The sequence below is a fragment of the Amblyraja radiata genome, chromosome 46, assembly GCF_010909765.2.
Source record: "Amblyraja radiata isolate CabotCenter1 chromosome 46, sAmbRad1.1.pri, whole genome shotgun sequence".
In the NCBI taxonomy this organism is placed as follows: Eukaryota; Metazoa; Chordata; class Chondrichthyes; order Rajiformes; family Rajidae; genus Amblyraja; species Amblyraja radiata.
In genome coordinates, this window is record NC_046001.1 from 5,720,886 (window position 1) to 5,740,292 (window position 19,407).

At 43.6% G+C, this 19,407-nt stretch overlaps 1 protein-coding gene across 2 annotated transcripts; it reads right to left on the minus strand.

Annotated features, from left to right (window-relative positions):
* Positions 1-120: 120 nt before the first annotated feature.
* On the minus strand, positions 121-18,307 carry ccdc65 (coiled-coil domain containing 65). 2 transcript variants are annotated; one of them, XM_033015732.1, is made up of 9 exons: positions 18,132-18,205; positions 15,741-15,883; positions 12,050-12,217; positions 9,261-9,430; positions 6,918-7,056; positions 6,021-6,218; positions 3,578-3,796; positions 2,482-2,634; positions 121-545 (listed from the first exon to the last, which is right to left on the minus strand). In XM_033015732.1, exons 2-9 carry the CDS (start codon positions 15,870-15,872, stop codon positions 240-242), a joined length of 1,485 nt encoding a protein of 494 aa, XP_032871623.1. In that variant the 5' UTR covers positions 15,873-15,883; positions 18,132-18,205; the 3' UTR covers positions 121-239. The 2 variants fall into 2 exon arrangements, with proteins under 2 accessions (XP_032871623.1, XP_032871622.1); XM_033015731.1 differs by having other exon boundaries at positions 240-545; positions 15,741-15,885; positions 18,135-18,307.
* Positions 18,308-19,407: the final 1,100 nt, after the last annotated feature.

The window sequence follows — 19,407 nt, forward strand, 5'->3', positions numbered from 1 at the left end:
CTTAAATGGAAATTATAAGCTATTTACTTTGTTTCAATGGCTATGTGCACGCATTTAATTGGTCCATATGACAACTGATTGGTGTAGTTGTTGATATATTGAACATTAAAAGATCAGATAAGTAGTTATTTAGCTCGATAATTAAGGGGGGGGATGGTTAAATGGCCATATCGGTTAGGCACCAGTCAATAAATTTAAATAAAAAGACAGACACATTTAGATATGAACTGAAGTGATTGTTAGACTGTGTGATCAATGATATGTGCAGCCTCGATCACATTGTAAACTGGCTTTGAGGCTACAGATTCTATCACAGGTATATTCATTTTCACATTAGTTTTGTTGTTGATGACAATGAGGGGGTTCAGATTTGATAGGATTTCTTCATTGACTGAGATTCCATCTAAGTACTGCTTGAGGAGTTGCCGAAGATTCATGTTTTCCTGCAGTAAGGCATGTTTCTCTTGTTCTAATACCATCTGGTCTAAGAGGACCTTATTGTAGCGCTTCCAGAAATGCTCCAGGGCCATATAGTTCATCATCACCTTGAAAGATAAGAGGGAAAAGTTCCCATTTACCATGCCATGGAATGTGAGAAGAACAATTGCTGTGGCAGATCTGGGAAGACATTTCCCACATCCAAATCACAATTAATATCTTTTGTTTCAGCCCAAAATCTCAACTAATTAGAAACATAGAAACATAGAAACTAGGTGCAGGAGTAAGCAATTCGGCCCTTCGAGCCTGCACCGCCATTCAATATGATCATGGCTGATCATCCAACTCAGTATCCTGTACCTGCCTTCTCTCCATACCCCCTGATCCCTTTAGCCACAAGGGCCACATCTACCTCCCTCTTAAATATAGCCAATGAACTGGCCTCAACTACCTTCTGTGGCAGAGAATTCCACAGATTCACCACTCTCTGTGTAAAAAATGATTTTCTCATCTCGGTCCTAAAAGACTTCCCTCTTATCCTTAAACTGTGACCCCTTGTTCTGGACTTCCCCAACATCGGGAATAATCTTCCTGCATCTAGCCTGTCCAACCCCTTAAGAATTTTGTACGTTTCTATAAGATCCCCCCTCAATCTTCTAAATTCTAGCGAGTACAAGCCGAGTCTATCCAGTCTTTCTTCATATGAAAGTCCTGACATCCCAGGAATCAGTCTGGTGAACCTTCTCTGTACTCCCTCTATGGCGAGAACGTCTTTCCTCAGATTAGGAGACCAAAAATTAACATAAACCAGAGCTCAAACTAAACATTTCACATCACGGTAAAGATATTTTGCAATAGATACTCCAGCAATAATCAGCAAACTTTAGGTTCTGTATAGTGCAGATGGATTGTTGTACCATTGGAGTTTAGTTTGTTTAGAGATACAGCGCGGAAACAGGCCCACTGGGTCCACACCGACCAGCGATCCCCGCACATTAACACTATCCTACACACACGAGGGACAGTTTTTACCAAGCCAATTAACCTACAAACCTGCACCTGTACGTCTGGAGTGTGGGAGGAAACCGAAGTTCTCTGAGAAAAACTACGCAGGTCACAGGGAGAACGTGCAAACTACGTACAGACAGCTCCCGTAGTCGGGATCGAACCTGGGTCTCTTGTAAGGCAGCAACTTTACTGTTGCGCCACCGTGCCACCGTGAAGGTGCTAACTCTTGTTTGAGACGTTTAGTCAAGGCCCCATCTGCTCTCTCAGGTAATCTAACAGATCATTCAACCCTATTTAGAAGGTCAGCAGAGTTCACACTACCACCCTGGTTTATCCCTCGACCAGACTATCTGGTCATTCCCACGTTTGCTTTGCACAGTGTGGTTGTTGCATTTTTTACATGACAAGGGTCTACACCAGAAGTACTTCATGGAAGAGTGTCCTAAAGGTGATGGGAAAACCCATATAGAAAAAGTACAGTTACAATTCTTGCATGATTTACTATCCAAATATTGTTGCATCCCTGAAACAATGTTCTACAAATTAAATGAACCAGATACGCAGATGGCCCAATTTGGTCTGTTCCATGTTCTCTGAAGAGAAAACTCTCTCACATGCACAAGGTTCAAACCCTAGAATACCTATCTTCACCCAAATCTTGCCGTTACTCCTTCCATTCCTAGCTGTAAGCATAAGCATTAGCTAAGATTTAATCTTCATCGAAGATAAACACAAAATGCTGGAGTAACTCAGCGGGACAGGAAGCATCTCTGGAGAAGGAATGGGTGACGTTTCAGGTCGAGACCCTTCTTCAGTCTGCAGAAGGGTCTCGACCCAAAATGTCACCCATTCCTTCTCTCCAGAGATGCTGCCTGTCCTGCTGTGTTACTCTAGCATTTTGTGTCTATCTTCAATTTAAACCAGCATCTACAGTTCTTTCCTGCACTTTTAAACTTCATCCACCTCCAACCACAGGCCATTAACATTTCCACAAATCCCAATGTTTTCATGAGGCAGAACTTGCCCACCACCTACCTCAGCGAGTGCCTCGCATGGCTTCTTGATCATTACAGTCTGAACCCTTTTCTCTTCGTCTGGGGTCAGAGAGGATGCGTAGAATGGAAGAACCTTCTCTTCTTCCGTTTCCAGTTTCCTGCACATCTCTGCCATTTTCAGTATGTGTTCACCCTGGGGAGATCAAAGGTGTGAGCATTCACTCTGCCAAAAATAACAAGTCTTCAAAATCGACGCCTAAACAATTGCCTTTGGAAGGACTCCAGCGCTCATCCAGAACAGAGGGTGGACAATACCCAAGGAGTTTGTTTGAGGAGATCTGGAGCACCTTTAAAATGGAACCCATGGACAGATTAAATGACTCCCAGGATTTTACCTCACAAGGTTTGAACTTCTGTGAACAGCACGCCAAATTCCATGCTGAAATTGTAAAACTACACCATACTTTCATAGTCCGTACTATGCTCAGGACACCATACTCAGGACTTTCATATGAAGAAAGACTGGATAGACTCGGCTTGTACTCGCTAGAATTTAGAAGATTGAGGGGGGATCTTATAGAAACTTACAACATTCTTAAGGGGTTGGACAGGCTAGATGCAGGAAGATTGTTCCCGATGTTGGGGAAGTCCAGAACAAGGGGTCACAGTTTAAGGATAAGGGGGAAATCTTTTAGGTCCGAGATGAGAAAAACATTTTTCACACAGAGAGTGGTGAATCTGTGAAATTCTCTGCCACAGAAGGTAGTTGAGGCCAGTTCATTGGCTATATTTAAGAGGGAGTTAGATGTGGCCCTTGTGGCTAAAGGGATCAGGGGGTGTGGAGAGAAGGCAGGTACAGGATACTGAGTTGGATGATCAGACATGATCATATTGAATGGCGGTGTAGGCTCGAAGGGCCGAATGGCCTACTCCTGCACCTATTTTCTATGTTTCTATAACAATTAGGACAATAGGGTGTGAGATCACCTTTCACTGCTCCTGATTTCCGGCGAGCAGAGGCCAATTATAATCCCTGATCCCTGGAAACAATCCAGTGGATCAACATTGCACTGACTCCAAGCCAACTCTCTCCACCATAAAGCACGGAGACCGAGTTCGGGAGTCCTGGACTTTACCTTAGCACAGACACTCTTCAGTACTTTGGTTGCAGCGTTACTCTCGAGGGTCAGTTTGACAAGACGCTCATGCTCTCGTGCTCTGAGGTAATTCATCTGGCTTTTCTGCATGAGAAAGTGCTGCTTTATCGCATCCTTTTCATCCCGCAGTTTTTTATTTTCTGCCTCACACTTTCGTGAATTGGCCGCTATCTTAATCTTCAGTGCTGCTATTGTATCCTATTAAAAAATACGGCAGTGAATGTAAATATTGATTTAAACTCAGATCTAAATGGAAGTGGCAAGGATCACAGTACAAAGGGGCGCTGTCCTGTGTACGGCTGCCCAGCCAGCAGTTGTCTGTCTTTTCATCTTTTTATTTTTTATTTTAGTTAGTTAAGTGTTTTGTTTGGAGGTCTAGACTTTTTTATGTGGGGGGTGAGGGGGGGGAAGGGGAAAACTACCTTTCAGGGTCCCTACCTGGTCGGAGAGGCGGCTTTTCTCCGGGCTGCAGCTTCGACCCGTCCTCGCGGCCTACCAGCGGGCCTGGAGCGGCGTTTCCTGTCGGGGACCGCCCAGAACCTCGGCTTCGGCGGCGGCACAGCGCTGGAGTGCTATCGCGGAGCGGGCGATGCCTTGCCTGGGTCGCCGCGCTGGAACTCCGGTGAGCTGAAGATCGCTGGGGGAAACATCGCGGAGCTGCGGGACTGTGGAGCGACCAGCTGCGGGCGGCGGGGCTGAACTTACACCGGGAGCCTGGGATCTCTAGATGAGATCGCCAGTGGTGGAGCTCCAACCGGCGCGGCCCTGTTGGCTTCGGAAGCCGCGGCCTCCAGTACGGAAGCGGCCATTCCAGGGTTCCCAAGCCGCTGAGAGGACTCTCCCGACGCCGGAGCAACATCACCCGGCGAGAACGGCCTGGAACATCGGGCCTCCGTAGAGGCAACTGTGGTGGCCTCAATGGGCCCGACTATGGGTGAACTGGGGTTGGGGACTGGACGTTGTGCCTTCCCTCATAATGGGAACCATTGTGGGGGGATGTTCTTTATGTTTAAAACTCTTATTAATGTTATGTCTGTATTCCTTCTTTATGTGCTGCAAAATGGCAAGAAGCATTTCACTTCACTACCTAGGTGTATGTGAATGTGACCAATAAAATACCTTTGATACCTTTGATACCTTTGATACAGGTAAGACACAAGACAAAATAAATCAGCAAATTGTGGAATTCATTGCCACAAAGGCGGTGGAGACCAAATCTTATATATTTAAGATGGAGATAGATAGATTCTTGATTAGTACAAATGTCAGGGGTTATGGGGAGAAGGCAGGAGAAGAGATAGATCAGCTATGATTGAATGGCGGTGTAGACTTGATGGGCCGAATGGCCTAATTCTGCTCCTATCTCTTCGTAAATTATGATCTTATGAAGAAACAGTAACAGCAAGTTTTAAATGCTGTAGGTTGAAGGGAAACAGACAGGTGGAAAGACAGAAGTAAGGAAGTAAACAGTTGTGTGGGGCTTGTAAACAGTGTTTGAAGTAGAAAGCTGTGGAGAAATTCCCTACATCCATTCTCCCAACTGTTGTTACTATAAGTACTGAGGATGAAGTTTCAAGTACTTGCCTCACAGTTTTCCATCCACTATAATTGAGTTTGTCTGAAACTTCCCAATGCATTACGAACCACCCACACTCTGCTCCACTGTCATTGCTCGTTCATCAAATCCACCCTACACTTCTTGGGGAAGAACATTGCAGGTTTGGAGTTTACATGACACAGCAGAGAAGGTTCAGGGAGGGACAAGAAAGAAGGCCACAGAAAGACCATTATTAATATTCTAGGCCAGTGATTCCCAACCTGGGGCCATATTTCATGGCATATTTCATGGCAAATTTCAGGGAGGCCACAGAATTTTGGGGGGATTTAGGGGGCCACAGGTTCAATGAAGGGGGGCACAGAGCTACCATCCTGTTGCCTCCTAAATTTCAGTTCTAATAAATTTAAATCTATGTAGTTGAAATATATTTTTATGTATGATTATAAATGGTTGTTTTATTGAACCCACAAAATATTTTTGATGTTTGTGGAATAGAATAAAAGAGAATATATGTGCAATTAATAGACACTGATATTTTTATGGAAGGTATTATTATATTGAATTACTTTTTTTCCATTAATAATGTCAGGGGGGGGCACAGAAAAATTAAAAGATCCCAAGGGGGCCATGAGCTAAAAAAGGTTGGGAACCACTGTTCTAGGCTATCAAAGAGGAACGTTGTCTGTCCATTTCCCTCCACTGATGCTGCCTGACCCACTGAGTTCCACCAGCACTTTATCATTTTGCTACCAATCCAGTTTCTGTCTATGGATAGACTCGCGCTCATACACATACGGTCACGTTATACTCGGCAACAGCTATGGTGAAGTATAACAGGTACAATCGCTATTTCTTCACACCTACTTGCATTCTCTGCAGCTTTTTCATTTGCATCTCAATCTCTTTTGCACTCTTCTCATCGCGTGACTTGAGTGTTTCGAATGCCATTTTCCGGTCCTCGGTTGCATCAATGTAGTTCTTCAGTGCAAGCTGGAACTGCATCCACAAGTCTTCCACTAATCCTTCCAGATAAACCCGGAGTGAATGCTTCTCCTCCAGACTCTAAATACAGCAAAAACATTGTCCCGCTCACTTAATGCCAACGAGCTGTTTGGTGAAGTCATTGAGAAATATTAAACATGACAAATGTCAGAAATGGAGACACAAGGAACTGCAGATGCTGGAATCGTGATCGAACAAATATTGCTGGAGTAACACAGCGGGTCAGTCAATGTCTATGGAGGGAAAGGACAGGTGACGTTTCCAGTCAGGACCCTTCTTCAGACTGGCCCAAAACATTGTTTGTCCATTTCCCTCCCCAGATGCCGCCTGACAAATATTAGAAGTGCTTCTTTTCAATAAGGCAAACAAATTCTGCCATAGTTTCCACAATAGTAATTCTAAAAGAAAATCTATGAAAACACAGGGGTCAGTTTTAATTCCAATCTTCCTAATGTTCTTGGGCCCAAGGTTGCTCAAAGGTTATATTCATGAAAAACACAAAGAGAACAAAATATTTACTAAAGAAGCTTTTAGATAGGCACGCGGATATGCAGGGGATGGTGGGACATGCATCACGTGCAGGTAAAGAAGATGAGTTTAACTTGGCATTATGTTTGGCATGGATATTGTGGGCCGAAGGGCCTGTTCTTGAGCTGCACTGTTCCATGAATTCTATGAATCTTACTGTTGTTCATTTATTTCCTGTATTTGATTGCATGGTATCCATACTTTGTCCTGCACTGTCCAAGCTTTTTTTACCTTGTTTTTGAGGTCTTCCCTTGTACTGTTAAATTCTTGCCGGGCATCATTTGAGACCTCACCAAAGATTTGGTCCATTGCGTACATGATATCCTCCAGATTGGTCATCTCATGCTCATGTTGTGCGATCATCTGTTCTCTGTGCAGATGGAGAGTGTCTTCAACAACTACCACAATAACACTTTATTAACCGTAACAAAGAAATAAATCACTTCATTACTTGTATGCTGTCTTGTATCATTAAAGGGCCATTACGTCAATGAAGAAACAATTTATCTTTTCTAAATTGAAACAGTCTGCTGACTTTATTATTTACTATTTCAGAGTTTAAGAGTTGCCTGCCGCGACAAAATGGCCGCTGGGGAAAGTCAGGGAAGCAGATATCATAACAATGTTTAAGAGGGATTGAGACATACACGTGAACTAGTCGGGAATGGACGGATATAGACTGTGCTGATGTACAGCATAAAATGGCATCATGCTTGGCACAGACATGTGGGCCGAAGGGCCTGTTCTTGCGCTGCACTGTTTTATCTGTTAAGCCTAATATAATTAAGGAAATGGTGGCATAGTGGTTCATTTACTGGACCAGTATCTAAAGTTATTGATCGAGAAACACGGACTTGCATCCCACCATGGCAATTAAGTAATTTAAAGCTTATTAATTACATTCATCCAAATTAAAAAGCTCACCCTTAAGAACATCTAAGAAACGTTATTCGATCTTTCTTTAGAATACTGACATTTCTTTTGGATAGGTACATGGATATGCATGGGATGGTGCGATATGGAGCACATGCAGTTCTGCAGCTGACGTGTTCACCATGGACATTGTGGGCCAAAGAGCCTGTTCCTTGTGCTGTAGTACTGCCCCATGTTCTGACATGATTCACATGAAAGTACTGGACTGTCATAAAAGATGTTCATTAACATCTTTCAAGGTCTCACCTCTTTGTTACATAGAAACATAGACATAGAAACATAGAAAATAGGTGCGGGAGTAGGCCATTCGGCCCTTCGAGCCTGCACCGCTATTCAATATGATCATGGCTGATCATCCAACTCAATATCCTGTACCTGCCTTCTCTCCATACCCCCTGATCCCTTTAGCCACAAGGGCCACATCTAACTCCCTCTTAAATATAGCCAATGAACTGGCCTTAACTACCTTCTGTGGCAGAGAATTCCAGAGATTCACCACTCTCAGTGTGAAAAATGTTTTTCTCATCTCGGTCCTAAAAGATTTCCCCCTTATCGTTAAACTGTGACCGCTTGTTCTGGACTTCCCCAACATCGGGAACAATCTTCCCGCATCTAGCCTGTCCAACCCCTTAAGAATTTTGTAAGTTTCTATAAGATCCCCCCTCAATCTTCTAGTCCACTAATCTATCAAGTCTACTAATGTGGGCATGGATAAAGGTGAATAGCCACTGTCTTTTCCCCAGAGAAGTCTTAATACTAGACATAATAGGTGTAAGATGAGGGGATTGATTGAAAAGGGACGTGAGGGACACTTGGGCAGGTGTATTGACAGGAAGGGTTTGGAAGGATATGGGTCAGGTGCAGCCAAGTGGAAGTAGTTTGGTAAGACAACTTGATCAGCATGGTCGAGTTGGGCCGAAGGGCCTGTTTCTGTGCTGTATAACTCTATGACTATGACTTTTTTTCCCTTTTTTTTAATTAGAAGCAATGTACATACATAATAATCATGGTATATAACATAATACATTTCATGTACAACTTCTTTTTTTTATTTTTTATTTTAAGATAGAAAAGAAAGAATGAAAAAAGAGAAAATTGAGGATAGTAGTGATGTGTAGGGAGCAATAATTGACGGTTAATGATTGATATTTAGATAAATAGAGTGCGTCCTTAGAAGTGTGTAAAGAAAAAGCCCCGAAAATAAAAGGGCCTTAAGAAAAGAAAGTTCTATCTTTTTTGCATTTTCTTCGTATTTTCTTTCTTTTCTTAAGACTATGACTTTTAACTGCACTATAAAATGGTCTAGTAAGGCACCCAGCTCAATAAATGTTGGATTTGCTAGTGAAGTGCATGTCTTGTGGAAGGAAGGAAGAGACAGAGACTTTTGCCTCCGTCACAGTGAGGAGGTGCCTGGTGAACTCATTGTGGTGGATGTTAATATGTGTTTATTGTATGTTTCGTTATTTATTATTATATGTATGACTGCAGGCAACGAAATTTCGTTCAGACCGATAGGTCTGTATGACAATAAAGGAATCTAATCTAATCTAATCTAATCTAATCTAATCTTGTGAACAAATAGAAAAAAGCTTTTTTGCATTCTAACCTTATTGTCAATAGATGCTCAAATTGGATACTGACCTCTCAACATCAAATTCTTCTTTCAGTGACTCCAACTCTGCTTCAAACTCATTCTCTAATAAGACCAGTCTACTCCGCTGCAGGTCCACCAACTTATCCACGTTTTGAATGTGGTTACGCATGGCTGTTGCGTACTGCTCCTCTGCCTCTTCCAAATCCTTTGTTAAAGCCTGGATGAAGAGACAATAGAAATACATCAGTGGGTTCGCTTAACATCAGTAAGTTTAACCAACTCACTCAATACCATTCCCTGTGGCAAAAAAAAAATCTGCTGGGGGAACTCAGTGGGTCAGGCGAGGAAAATGGACAGTTGAATGTTTGGGTCGAGCTGCTTCATCTGGGCCATCCCGCAACGTCATCTGGGCCATCCCGCAACGTCATCTGTCCATTTCCCTCCACAGATGCTGCTTGACCTGCCGAGTTTTTTTGTTTTTTGTCCCAGATTCCAGCATCTACAGCCTTCTTGTGTCTCCGTTCTGTGTGGTTTGGCAGTTTGGAATTCCACTGCTTGAAACACTTTAACATAGAAACATAGAAAATAGGTGCAGGAGTAGGCCATTCGGCCCTTCGGCCCTTCGAGCCTGCACCGCCATTCAATATGATCATGGCTGATCATCCAACTCAGTATCCCATCCCTGCCTTCTCTCCATACCCCCTGATCCCTTTAGCCACAAGGGCCACATCTAACTCCCTCTTAAATATAGCCAATGAACTGGCCTCAACTACCTTCTGTGGCAGAGAATGCCACAGATTCACCACTCTCTGTGTAAAAAATGATTTTCTCATCTCGGTCCTAAAAGACTTCCCTCTTATCCTTAAACTGTGACCCCTAGTTCTGGACTTCCCCAACATCGGGAATAATCTACCTGCATCTAGCCTGTTTCTATAAGATCCCCCCTCAATCTTCTAAATTCTAGCGTGTACAAGCCGAGTCTATCCAGTCTTTCTTCATATGAAAGTCCTGACATCCCAGGAATCAGTCTGGTGAACCTTCTCTGTACTCCCTCTATGGCAAGAATGTCTTTCCTCAGATTAGGAGGATTGCACTTTACTGCAATATTTGACTGCGCTTGGCATGCTTGCCTTCGTAGGCAAGTCATTGGGTTGAAGAGTTGGGACAGCATGTTGCAGTTGTTCAAAAATCAGAAGTGTTCAAGAAGGAACTGCAGATGCTGGAAAATCGAAGGTAGACAAAAATCATCCGAGGACGTACACACCATTGAGGATAAATGGGGATACTGTGGATAGGGTGAACTGTTTTAAATATCTGGGAGTCCACATCACTGAGGATATGACATGGACATCACACGCTGCAGCACTCGTGAGTAAGGCAAGGCAGCGCCTTTACCACCTCAGGCAATTGAGGAAATTCAGTGTCTCCGAGGATCCTCCAGTGCTTCTACTCAGCGGCTGTGGAAAGCATCCTGTCCGGAAATATTACCATCTGGTTTGGGAACTGCTCTGCCCAGGACAAGAAGGCTCTGCAGAGAGTAGTGCGTTCGGCCGAACGCACTATGGGAACTTCACTCGCCCCTCTGCAGGAACTATACATCAGGAGGTGCAACTCCAGAGCCAATAAAATCATGGGAGACCCCTTCCACCCCTGCAACGGACTGTTCCAGCTGCTACGGTCATGCAAACGCCTCCGTTGCCATGCTGTGAGAACGGAGAGGTTGAGAAGGAGTTTCTTTCCAGAGGCCATTCGGACTGTAAACTCCTATCTCACCAGGGACTAACTTTACTGAACCTTTTTCTTTCCGCCCACAATATTTAATATGTAAAAGAATATGTGATTCTGTTTGTAGTTTGTTTGGTTGTTTGTTTGTTTGTTTGTCTTTTTGCACAAAGTCCGTGAGCATTGCCACTTTTCATTTCACTGCACATCTCGTATGTGTATGTGACGAATAAACTTGACTTGACTTGACTTGAAATGCTAGAGAAACTCAGCGGGTGCGGCAGCATCTATGGAGCGAAGGAAATAGGCAATGTTTCGGGCCGAAACCCTTCTTCAGATGATAATCATGGATAATCCGAATCTTTTTCCAAGGACCAGAGTCTAAAATTAGAGGGCAAAGGTTTTAGATGAAAGGGGAAATTTTAAAGATCTGAGGGGTATGTTTTCCACACAAATGGATGGTGAATATCTGGAACGAGCTGCCAGAGGAGAGAGTGGAGGCAGATACATTTACAATGTTTCAAAGACACTTGGACAGGTACTTGAATAGGAAAGGTGTAGAAGGGATATGGGCCTAATGCCTGCAAATAAATAGCTTACATGGGCATCATGGTCAACATGGGCGAGGTTGGCCGAAAGGGCCTGTATCTGTGCTGTATAGTTCTGTGAGAGGCATAGATATGGTAGACGGTCAGAACCTTTTTCCCAGGGTGGAAATGTCAAAGTCGAGAGGGCACAGCTTCAAGGTGAAAGTTGCAAAGTTTATAGGAGACATACGGTGGGTGTCTGGAACATGTTACCAGGGGTGGTGGTGAAGGCAGATATGATAGTGGCATTTAAGAGGCTTTTAGATAGCCACATGGGTATGCAGGGAATGGAGGGATATGAATCATATGCAGGCAGAGAAGATTAGTTTATCTTGGCATCATGTTGGGCACAGACATTGTGGGCCGAAGGGCCTGTCCCTGTGCTGTACTGCTCTATGTATGTCCTATCTTCCCTATGATCTGTGATTCTATGTTTGTGTTCGTTCTACTTTCTCTCCTAATTCATCTGCTCCAGTTGCATTTCACAATAACTTTAGCGAGGGGCAAAGGATCACTTATGCTCTCACCCTGATGACACTGTCTTTCCGATCGACAATTCTTTCAAAGGTTTGACTCAAGATCTCAATGTCTTTCCGCAGGTCTGTAGCTTTTGCCTCTCGCATCACAGTGCGCCATTTCTCATTTAGCTTCAGGGTGTTGAGACGGGTGTTGTGTTCTTCTTTCGACAGTTTGTCCTAAGAGCAGAAAGAATGAGGTAAATCAGAAGTATGATAATAATAATAATAATAATGGATGGGATTTATATAGCGCCTTTCTAGAATACTCAAGGCGCTTTACATCGCATTATTCATACATTCCTCAGTCACACTCGGTGGTGGTGAGCTACTTCTGTAACCACAGCTGCCCTGGGGCAGACTGATGGAAGCGTGGCTGATAATCTGCGCCTACGGCCCCTCCGACCACCACCATGATACACAAACCATACAATAAATAACAAGATGCAAAGTAGTAATGATGGCAAAATTATCATTATTTACACAATCAATGAAAATTACATGAATTACAAGTATTTACAGTCTAGTCTCACTACAGAACACCATTAAAATCTTGTGTAGGCACGAACTGCAGTTGCTTGTTTAAATCGAAGATGGACACAAAACGCTGGAGTGACTCAGCGGGTCAGACAACATCTCTGGAGAGAATGATCAGGAGAAGTTTTGGGTCCTGAAACGTCACCTATTCCTTTTCTCCAGAGATGCTGTTTGACCCACTGAGTTACTCCAGCTTTTTGTGTCGATCTTCACCATGAACATCTTAATCCTCGGTGCCTGAGATCTCAGTCAGTCAGTCAATTTTATTTGTATAGCACATTTAAAAACAACTCACGTTGAACAAAGTGCTGTACATCGGTGCAGGTACACACAATGGTAAATTTAAATTTAAATTTCTTTATTTATATAGCACATTTTTAGTCAACTTGCATTGACCCCAAAGTGCTTCACATAATTACATCCACACACACAGGCAAAGGTGGGTGAAGTGTCTTGCCCAAGGACACACACAGGCAAAGGTGGGTGAAGTGTCTTGCCCAAGGACACAACGACAGTATGCACTCCAAGCGGGATTCGAACCAGCTACCTTCCGGTTGCCAGCCGAACACTTAGCCCATTGTGCCATCTGTCGTCACACAGACCTAACAATACATACATAACCTGTTTACAGCGCCCTTCTCAGAGGGGCCTCAAAAACGCTAGGGAGTAGAAATAGGTTTTAAGTCTGGACTTAAAGGAGTCGATGGAGGGGGCAGTTCTGATGGGAAGAGGGATAGTCAGTAGCTAGTCGGCCGACCTGAGGGACCTGGAGGTAGAATGGTGGGTTAGAAGATTTTTGATATGGGGGGGGGGGGGCAAGCCCGTTAAGGGCTTTGTATACGTATAAGAGGAGCTTGAAGTTGATTCTGTACCATGGAGAGAGGCCAGGATCGGGGGAGATGTGGTCCCTTTTACGGGTACCCGTCAGAAGTCTCGCTGTGGCGTTTTGGGCCAATTGCAGGCGGGACAGGGATGATTGGCTGATGCCAGTGTATAGGGAGTTGCAGTAGTCAAGGCGGGAGGAGATAGATGCATGAATGATTTTTTCAAGGTCGTCGAATTGGAGGAATGGTTTGATTTTAGCTATGGTACGAAGCTGGGATGTTTTAATGCTTAGCAATGATCTATCCATGTTCTCCACAGATGATGCCTGACCTGCGGAGTTATTCTACCACTTTGTGTTTTTCAATAAAACATCCTGGCCACTCATGTGGCTCTCGGGGATATCTGTGATATCCCCTCCCTTGTTTGAGGGGTGTTCCCACCTGTGTCTAGTAGCAGAAGGACCCTAGACTGTGGTCCTCCCCCACAGAGCCTTGGCATTGGCTGCACTGAGCTTCAGTGCGACCCTCAGCACAGCTGCACGACACCATGAACCCTTTGAAGCTGAGGACTGAAGGAGAGACATTTCCACTGCAGAGATCATTGTATCGATGTGGGACCTTCCTTTGAGGTCAGGTGACAAGTGCCATCATCTTGCCGTTGGCCTCAAATTCCAGGCAGTAGATAGGCTCGTGATTATCAGAAGATTCCTTCATTCCTTAAACCCGTTGCTTGCTATTTGTTACGTGAAGTGATTGTTGCTCTTGATAAGTCACAAGCCAACGAAATACGTAGTGGGTAAAGAGCTGCAATATCACACTCCCCACTCTTCCACACATCCTACCTGAAAGCTTTTTTCTAAAGAAAGAATTGTACTACTTTTCATCCCATGTACTAAAACTGTGCAAAAGCTCTTCATACATCCACAGTGTCTATGCATTCAATATTGTCATACTCAGTCGTGTTCACATCTATCTTTAACCGTCCTTGACTCTCATGTGGCCTCCTTGTGCTGCAGTGCTGAGAACTATATTCTATCTATTGTACTCGTGCTTGACTTGGTTGTAATTACGAACGGCACATCTGATCTGTTTGGAAAGCATACTATTCACTAAACCTCAATGATAAATTTATAATCTCCAATCTAAACCCACTAGAAACACACCGAATGGGCCACCATATGCATCATAGCAATCACAATGATAGGGACGTGGCTCACATCGGTCAAGTCACAGTTAATTCTCGTGACAGCCACTGTTTTATGCAAAACCTCTGACTACCTGCCAAGTGTTTAGCTACAAAACAGGTTTGCAGTCTAAGTTGCTGTCTCTGCTCAAGACCATATTGCTTTCTGTGGCCTGACATTTACAATATTGCGTAGGATTCAGAGATAAAGTGCGTGGTGTGGTCAAGTGTACAAAACATGATACTTTTTTTCCAAGAAACCGACCACGATAACAGATGACAGATTACGAAGGTGTAAGTGACCTCAATGTTATTTTTGGCACCAGCTAATCTGTAGTGAGATTTACAAAATTCAACAAAAAACTCAGAATAAATTAAATGCACACAGGGAGGTATGGTTTTCAACAAATACTGTGAGAACACACAGGATGGCTAATAAGCAACATCTGTAAACATTTTAGGAAAATAATGATACCAAAATATGAATAACCGACTATTTTTTTTAATATACCACTCCCTCCGCAACTCCTTGGTTCACTCATCCTTTCCCACTCAAACCATCCCCTCCCCAGGTACTTTCTCCCGCAACTTCAGGAGATGCAACACCTGTCCCTAGCATGGAAACAGGCCTTTCGGTCCACCGAGTCCACGCACTCCAATGATCACCCATTTACACTAGTTCTATGTTATCCCACTTTCTCAGTCCCTCCATACACACTGGGGACAATTTACAGAGGGCTAATTAACCTAGAAACCCGCACGTCTTTGGGATGTGGGAGGAAACTGGAGCACCCGGAGGAAACCCATGGAGAACGTACACAGGGAGAACGTACAAACTCGACACAGACAGCAGTCGAGGTCTAGATCGGACCCGGGTCTCTGGCGCTGTGAGGGAGACTCACCAGTACATGGGATGATTCAGAATGGATGACAAATGTTGGTGGTGCTTGCCTGTGGTGCTCAGGTTCCAGAAAACAGATAATAAAAACTTATAAAACAGTCTTATTAGTTAGTAACTGGGCAAAAAAATACTGGCAGGGAAACCGTTAAGATTCGCACAGTAAACAGTCTCATCTCTTGTTCCTTAGTGAAATTAGGGCGAGGAAAAACTGCTCAACCACACTTTGGACAAACACTTAGATGTGAAATGAGGAAGTACCTTTAAGAATTGGCTCAGCATGTCCTCTTTCTTCTTTTGCATTTCCTCTTCCTCCAGCAACTTCTGCTGCATATACAGCAGGCGTTCCTCCTCGGTCATCTTGGCCAATTTTTTACCCGCTTGCTTCGGCATAGTGATTTAGTCTGCAGATTTTAAAATATAAATGTCATCACCATGAGAAAAGGACACCACCATCCATTTAAAAACCCTCTGTGAGAATGCAATCTGTAAGAGCACCGGATATTTATTTCAGCTTTGGTGCTGTTAATGTTTAGAATAGGTAACAACAACAGAAAATTGGTTTCCAAGCAGCATTTTATAACATGGTTTATACCATAGGTAATCTTGATAATAAAAATTTATAATATTGGTTAATTTGGTGACAACAAAACCAAAAACAGATATATGTAGCATTAATTAAGTCATCTGAGTTCTGGTCTCCAAAACAGTTGATGGCTGTGGAAATGTGCTCCTAGTTTAAGACCTGATCAACCTCAATCCTCTGTCTTTGTCAGCAACACACCTTATGAAGGGTCTTCCAGTCAAAACTTGACTCAGCCACACCCTAGTAATAATTGAGAATCTCCCAGCTTTTCTGTTTTTGTCAACCATTTGACAACCAAGTCCTATGTCACGAATGGGGTAGAGGTGAATCGAACAGTATCTTGGATTATGGATGGTATTTCCTTCAAAAGGCCGATAACAGAGGGGAAGAAGCTATTCCTGAGAGACTGATATCAGAGGGGAAGAAGCTGCTCCTTTATCTCCAAAATACTTTATAACATATCTGAGAAATAAGAAACAGAAAATGCTGGGAGTACTTCGCAGGATATGCAAATTGAGAAAAAATAGTTAACAAGTCAGGCCCTTGGCCATTCACCAGAGAAAGCTGTTTCTCTTGCCACGGATGCTGCCCGAATCGCCAAAGATTTCCAGCATTTTTTGTTTTCTTACGGATTTACAGCATCTGCAGTATTTTGCATGTATGACCAAAAGAGAATTGTCTGTGACATTCAGACTTTCGAGAAGGTTGACAACATTCTACCAAAGATAGAACAGCGGTTACTGCTGTTTTTGAGATATATGCATCAAGCATATACTTTGAGTTAGAGACACAAGAGACTACAGATACTTGAATCGTGAGGTAACAGACGAACTGCTGGAGGTACTCAGTGGTTCAGGCAGCATCTGTGGAGGGAATGGATAGACTGTCTAAGGAAAAGTCTCGACGCAAAACATCGCCTATTTATGTCCACTGTCTGACCCACTGAGTTACTCCAGCACGTTGCGTTTTACTCAAGATTCCAGCATCTGCAGTTCCTTGTGTCATCATATGAATGTACTGTTATGTATTTGCTAATTTTATGAAAAAACAATTTTCTTACAGTTGACCTGGTATTTAGGGGCTTACACAAAACATTAGATTAAGTGCCACATGATAGGCTCATCGTCAACAGTGATAGATGGCAGATTAAATTATAGTGTTAAAAATGTGGAGTGTTAGATTTTGGTAGGAAAAGTGAGACGAGGCAATATGAAGTGGAGGTACAAAAGAGAGCTGAGGGTATATGTGATAGTTTAATAGAATCTGCAGGGCAGGTTGTAAAAGCAGTTTTAAAAAAACAAGGGTGTCCAGGGACACACAGTGCTAGAGTAACCCAGTAGGTCAAGCAGCATCTCTAAACTATCTCTAAACCTGGAGACATGATGGATAGACCATGAGTCTGAAGAAGGGTTTCGGCCCGAAACGTCGCCTATTTCCTTCGCTCCATAGATGCTGCTGCACCCGCTGAGTTTCCCCAGCACTTCTGTGTACCGACCATGGATAGATGACGTTTCTGGGTTGGGACCCTTCCTCAGACTGATTGTGCGTGGGGGAGAAAGCTGGAATCTCTGGGGTTTATAATAGAAGCATAGATTACAGGAGCAAGGAAGCAGTGACGAACATTTATGAAACACTAACAGAAGCTGTCTATATAATTTCAATCAAGTGAGTCCGTTTCAGAAAAAGCATTAAGGTGACTGGGAATCTGAAGTCTGAAGAAGGGTCTCGACCCGAAACGCCACCTATCGATGTTTCTCCAGAGATGCTGTGAGTTACTCCAGCACTTTGTGGCTATCTTCAGTGTAAACCAGCATCTGCAGTTCCTTCCAGTTTGTGGGATCTTGCTGTGCAGCCGATTAGCTCCCCCCTCGCCATAAGAGTGCTGGCACCGGACACTTCATTCACTGGGAAACACTTGGGGATGGGCTGAGAGGGAAGAGGCCGGGGGAATGGAAGTGTGTGTCCCACCGCCCAGGCTGGAGGCCAACATTGAACATGGGTCTCCATTACAGGGGGCGGCCTGTATTCTACGGGGAGCCGCCGGCCTACCCCTCGCCCTTCCTCACCTTTCCCCGTCTCAATTCTTCTTTCGTTCCTTCTGAAGCACCAGACTCTTTCGCGTTTTTTTTCTCTTCCTTTCTCCGCTCCCGGTGTCGCGCGTAACCTAGCAACCGCTCGGTCTCACAATGCCATAGCAACTGCCAACAAGGAGTGGATGCCCAGATGGCCTCTTGGTCTGACAACCACCTCCCCTCCTCTCCTACAGCGCCACACCCAGGCCTGGAGGATTCATATGTTTCAAAATAAATCATCTCAGATATATATATGTACAATATAAGTGTAGGAAGGAACTGCAGATGCTGGTTTAAATCCAAGATAGACAGAAAATGTTGGAGTAAATGGAGTAAATGCTGGACACAAAAAGTAACTCAGCGGGTCAGGCAGCATCTCTGGATAGAAGGAATGGGTGACGTTTCAGGTCGAGACCCTTCACCAAAAAGTATATTTATATATTTATTTATTTTTAAATGATACAACACGGGAGATAGACACAAAATGCTGGAGTAACTCAAGGGGTCAGGCACCATCGCTGCAGAGAAGGAATGGGTGACGTTTTGGGTTGAGACCCTTCTTCAAACTCATGGGTGACTTTTCGGGTCGAGACTCTTCTTCATACAACATGAGTCTCCATTTCAATCATTTGTTCAAAAGCAACTGTCTGTGTGTTCTGGCACAAGTACTTTGTGTTTTAACAGTAGCTGAAGGCAAAAACCACCATAATCTCAAATTGCGGATTACAAAGTCTGAACAGGCATCAAAATATTTCTTTTTGATTTACATTTGGAGTTTGGAATAAAGCAGCAAATATTTTTTTATTGTATACATGGCAACATACTGTGAAATAAGGGCACTATAAATTACAGAGATGCCAAAATGGAGTTGATGCTATCACTGAGGAGAAACCTGGCAAGTCATTGTGAAGTTTCAATTACAATTTACAAACTCAATGAATCAAAAACCATCAATATAGATGGTGTTGCATACAAGAAACTGAATTCTGCTCTTGCTAAGTACAGTTCCAATGTCTGGGGATTGCAAAAGTCATGATTTTTTTTGCAATGGAAATTAACTGAACTATGAGTCAAAACAAGTAATGACACTGAGAGTGCAGCAGGAAATATTCTTGACATTAAGCCACATGCATGTGAACCCAATTGCCCGTGGGTTTGGTGCTCAATTCCATTAATTAGCTCTTAAATTGCCTCCTCAGATGACCAGCAGGAAACATGGACATTTGCAACTGGAGGTGCAGCACCCACCATCACATAAGGAAGCCACTTC

Excerpts from the sequence above, each read along its gene's own strand:
- ccdc65 (XM_033015732.1), bottom strand. The coding sequence starts at position 15,872 with ATGCCGAAGCAAGCGGGTAAAAAATTGGCCAAGATGACCGAGGAGGAA. Across the intron at positions 9,431-12,049 it reads GGAAAGACAGTGTCATCAGG|GCTTTAACAAAGGATTTGGA; the intron begins GTGAGAGCATAA and ends CTCTTCATCCAG. Across the intron at positions 2,635-3,577 it reads TGAAGAGTGTCTGTGCTAAG|GGTGAACACATACTGAAAAT; the intron begins GTAAAGTCCAGG and ends TGATCTCCCCAG.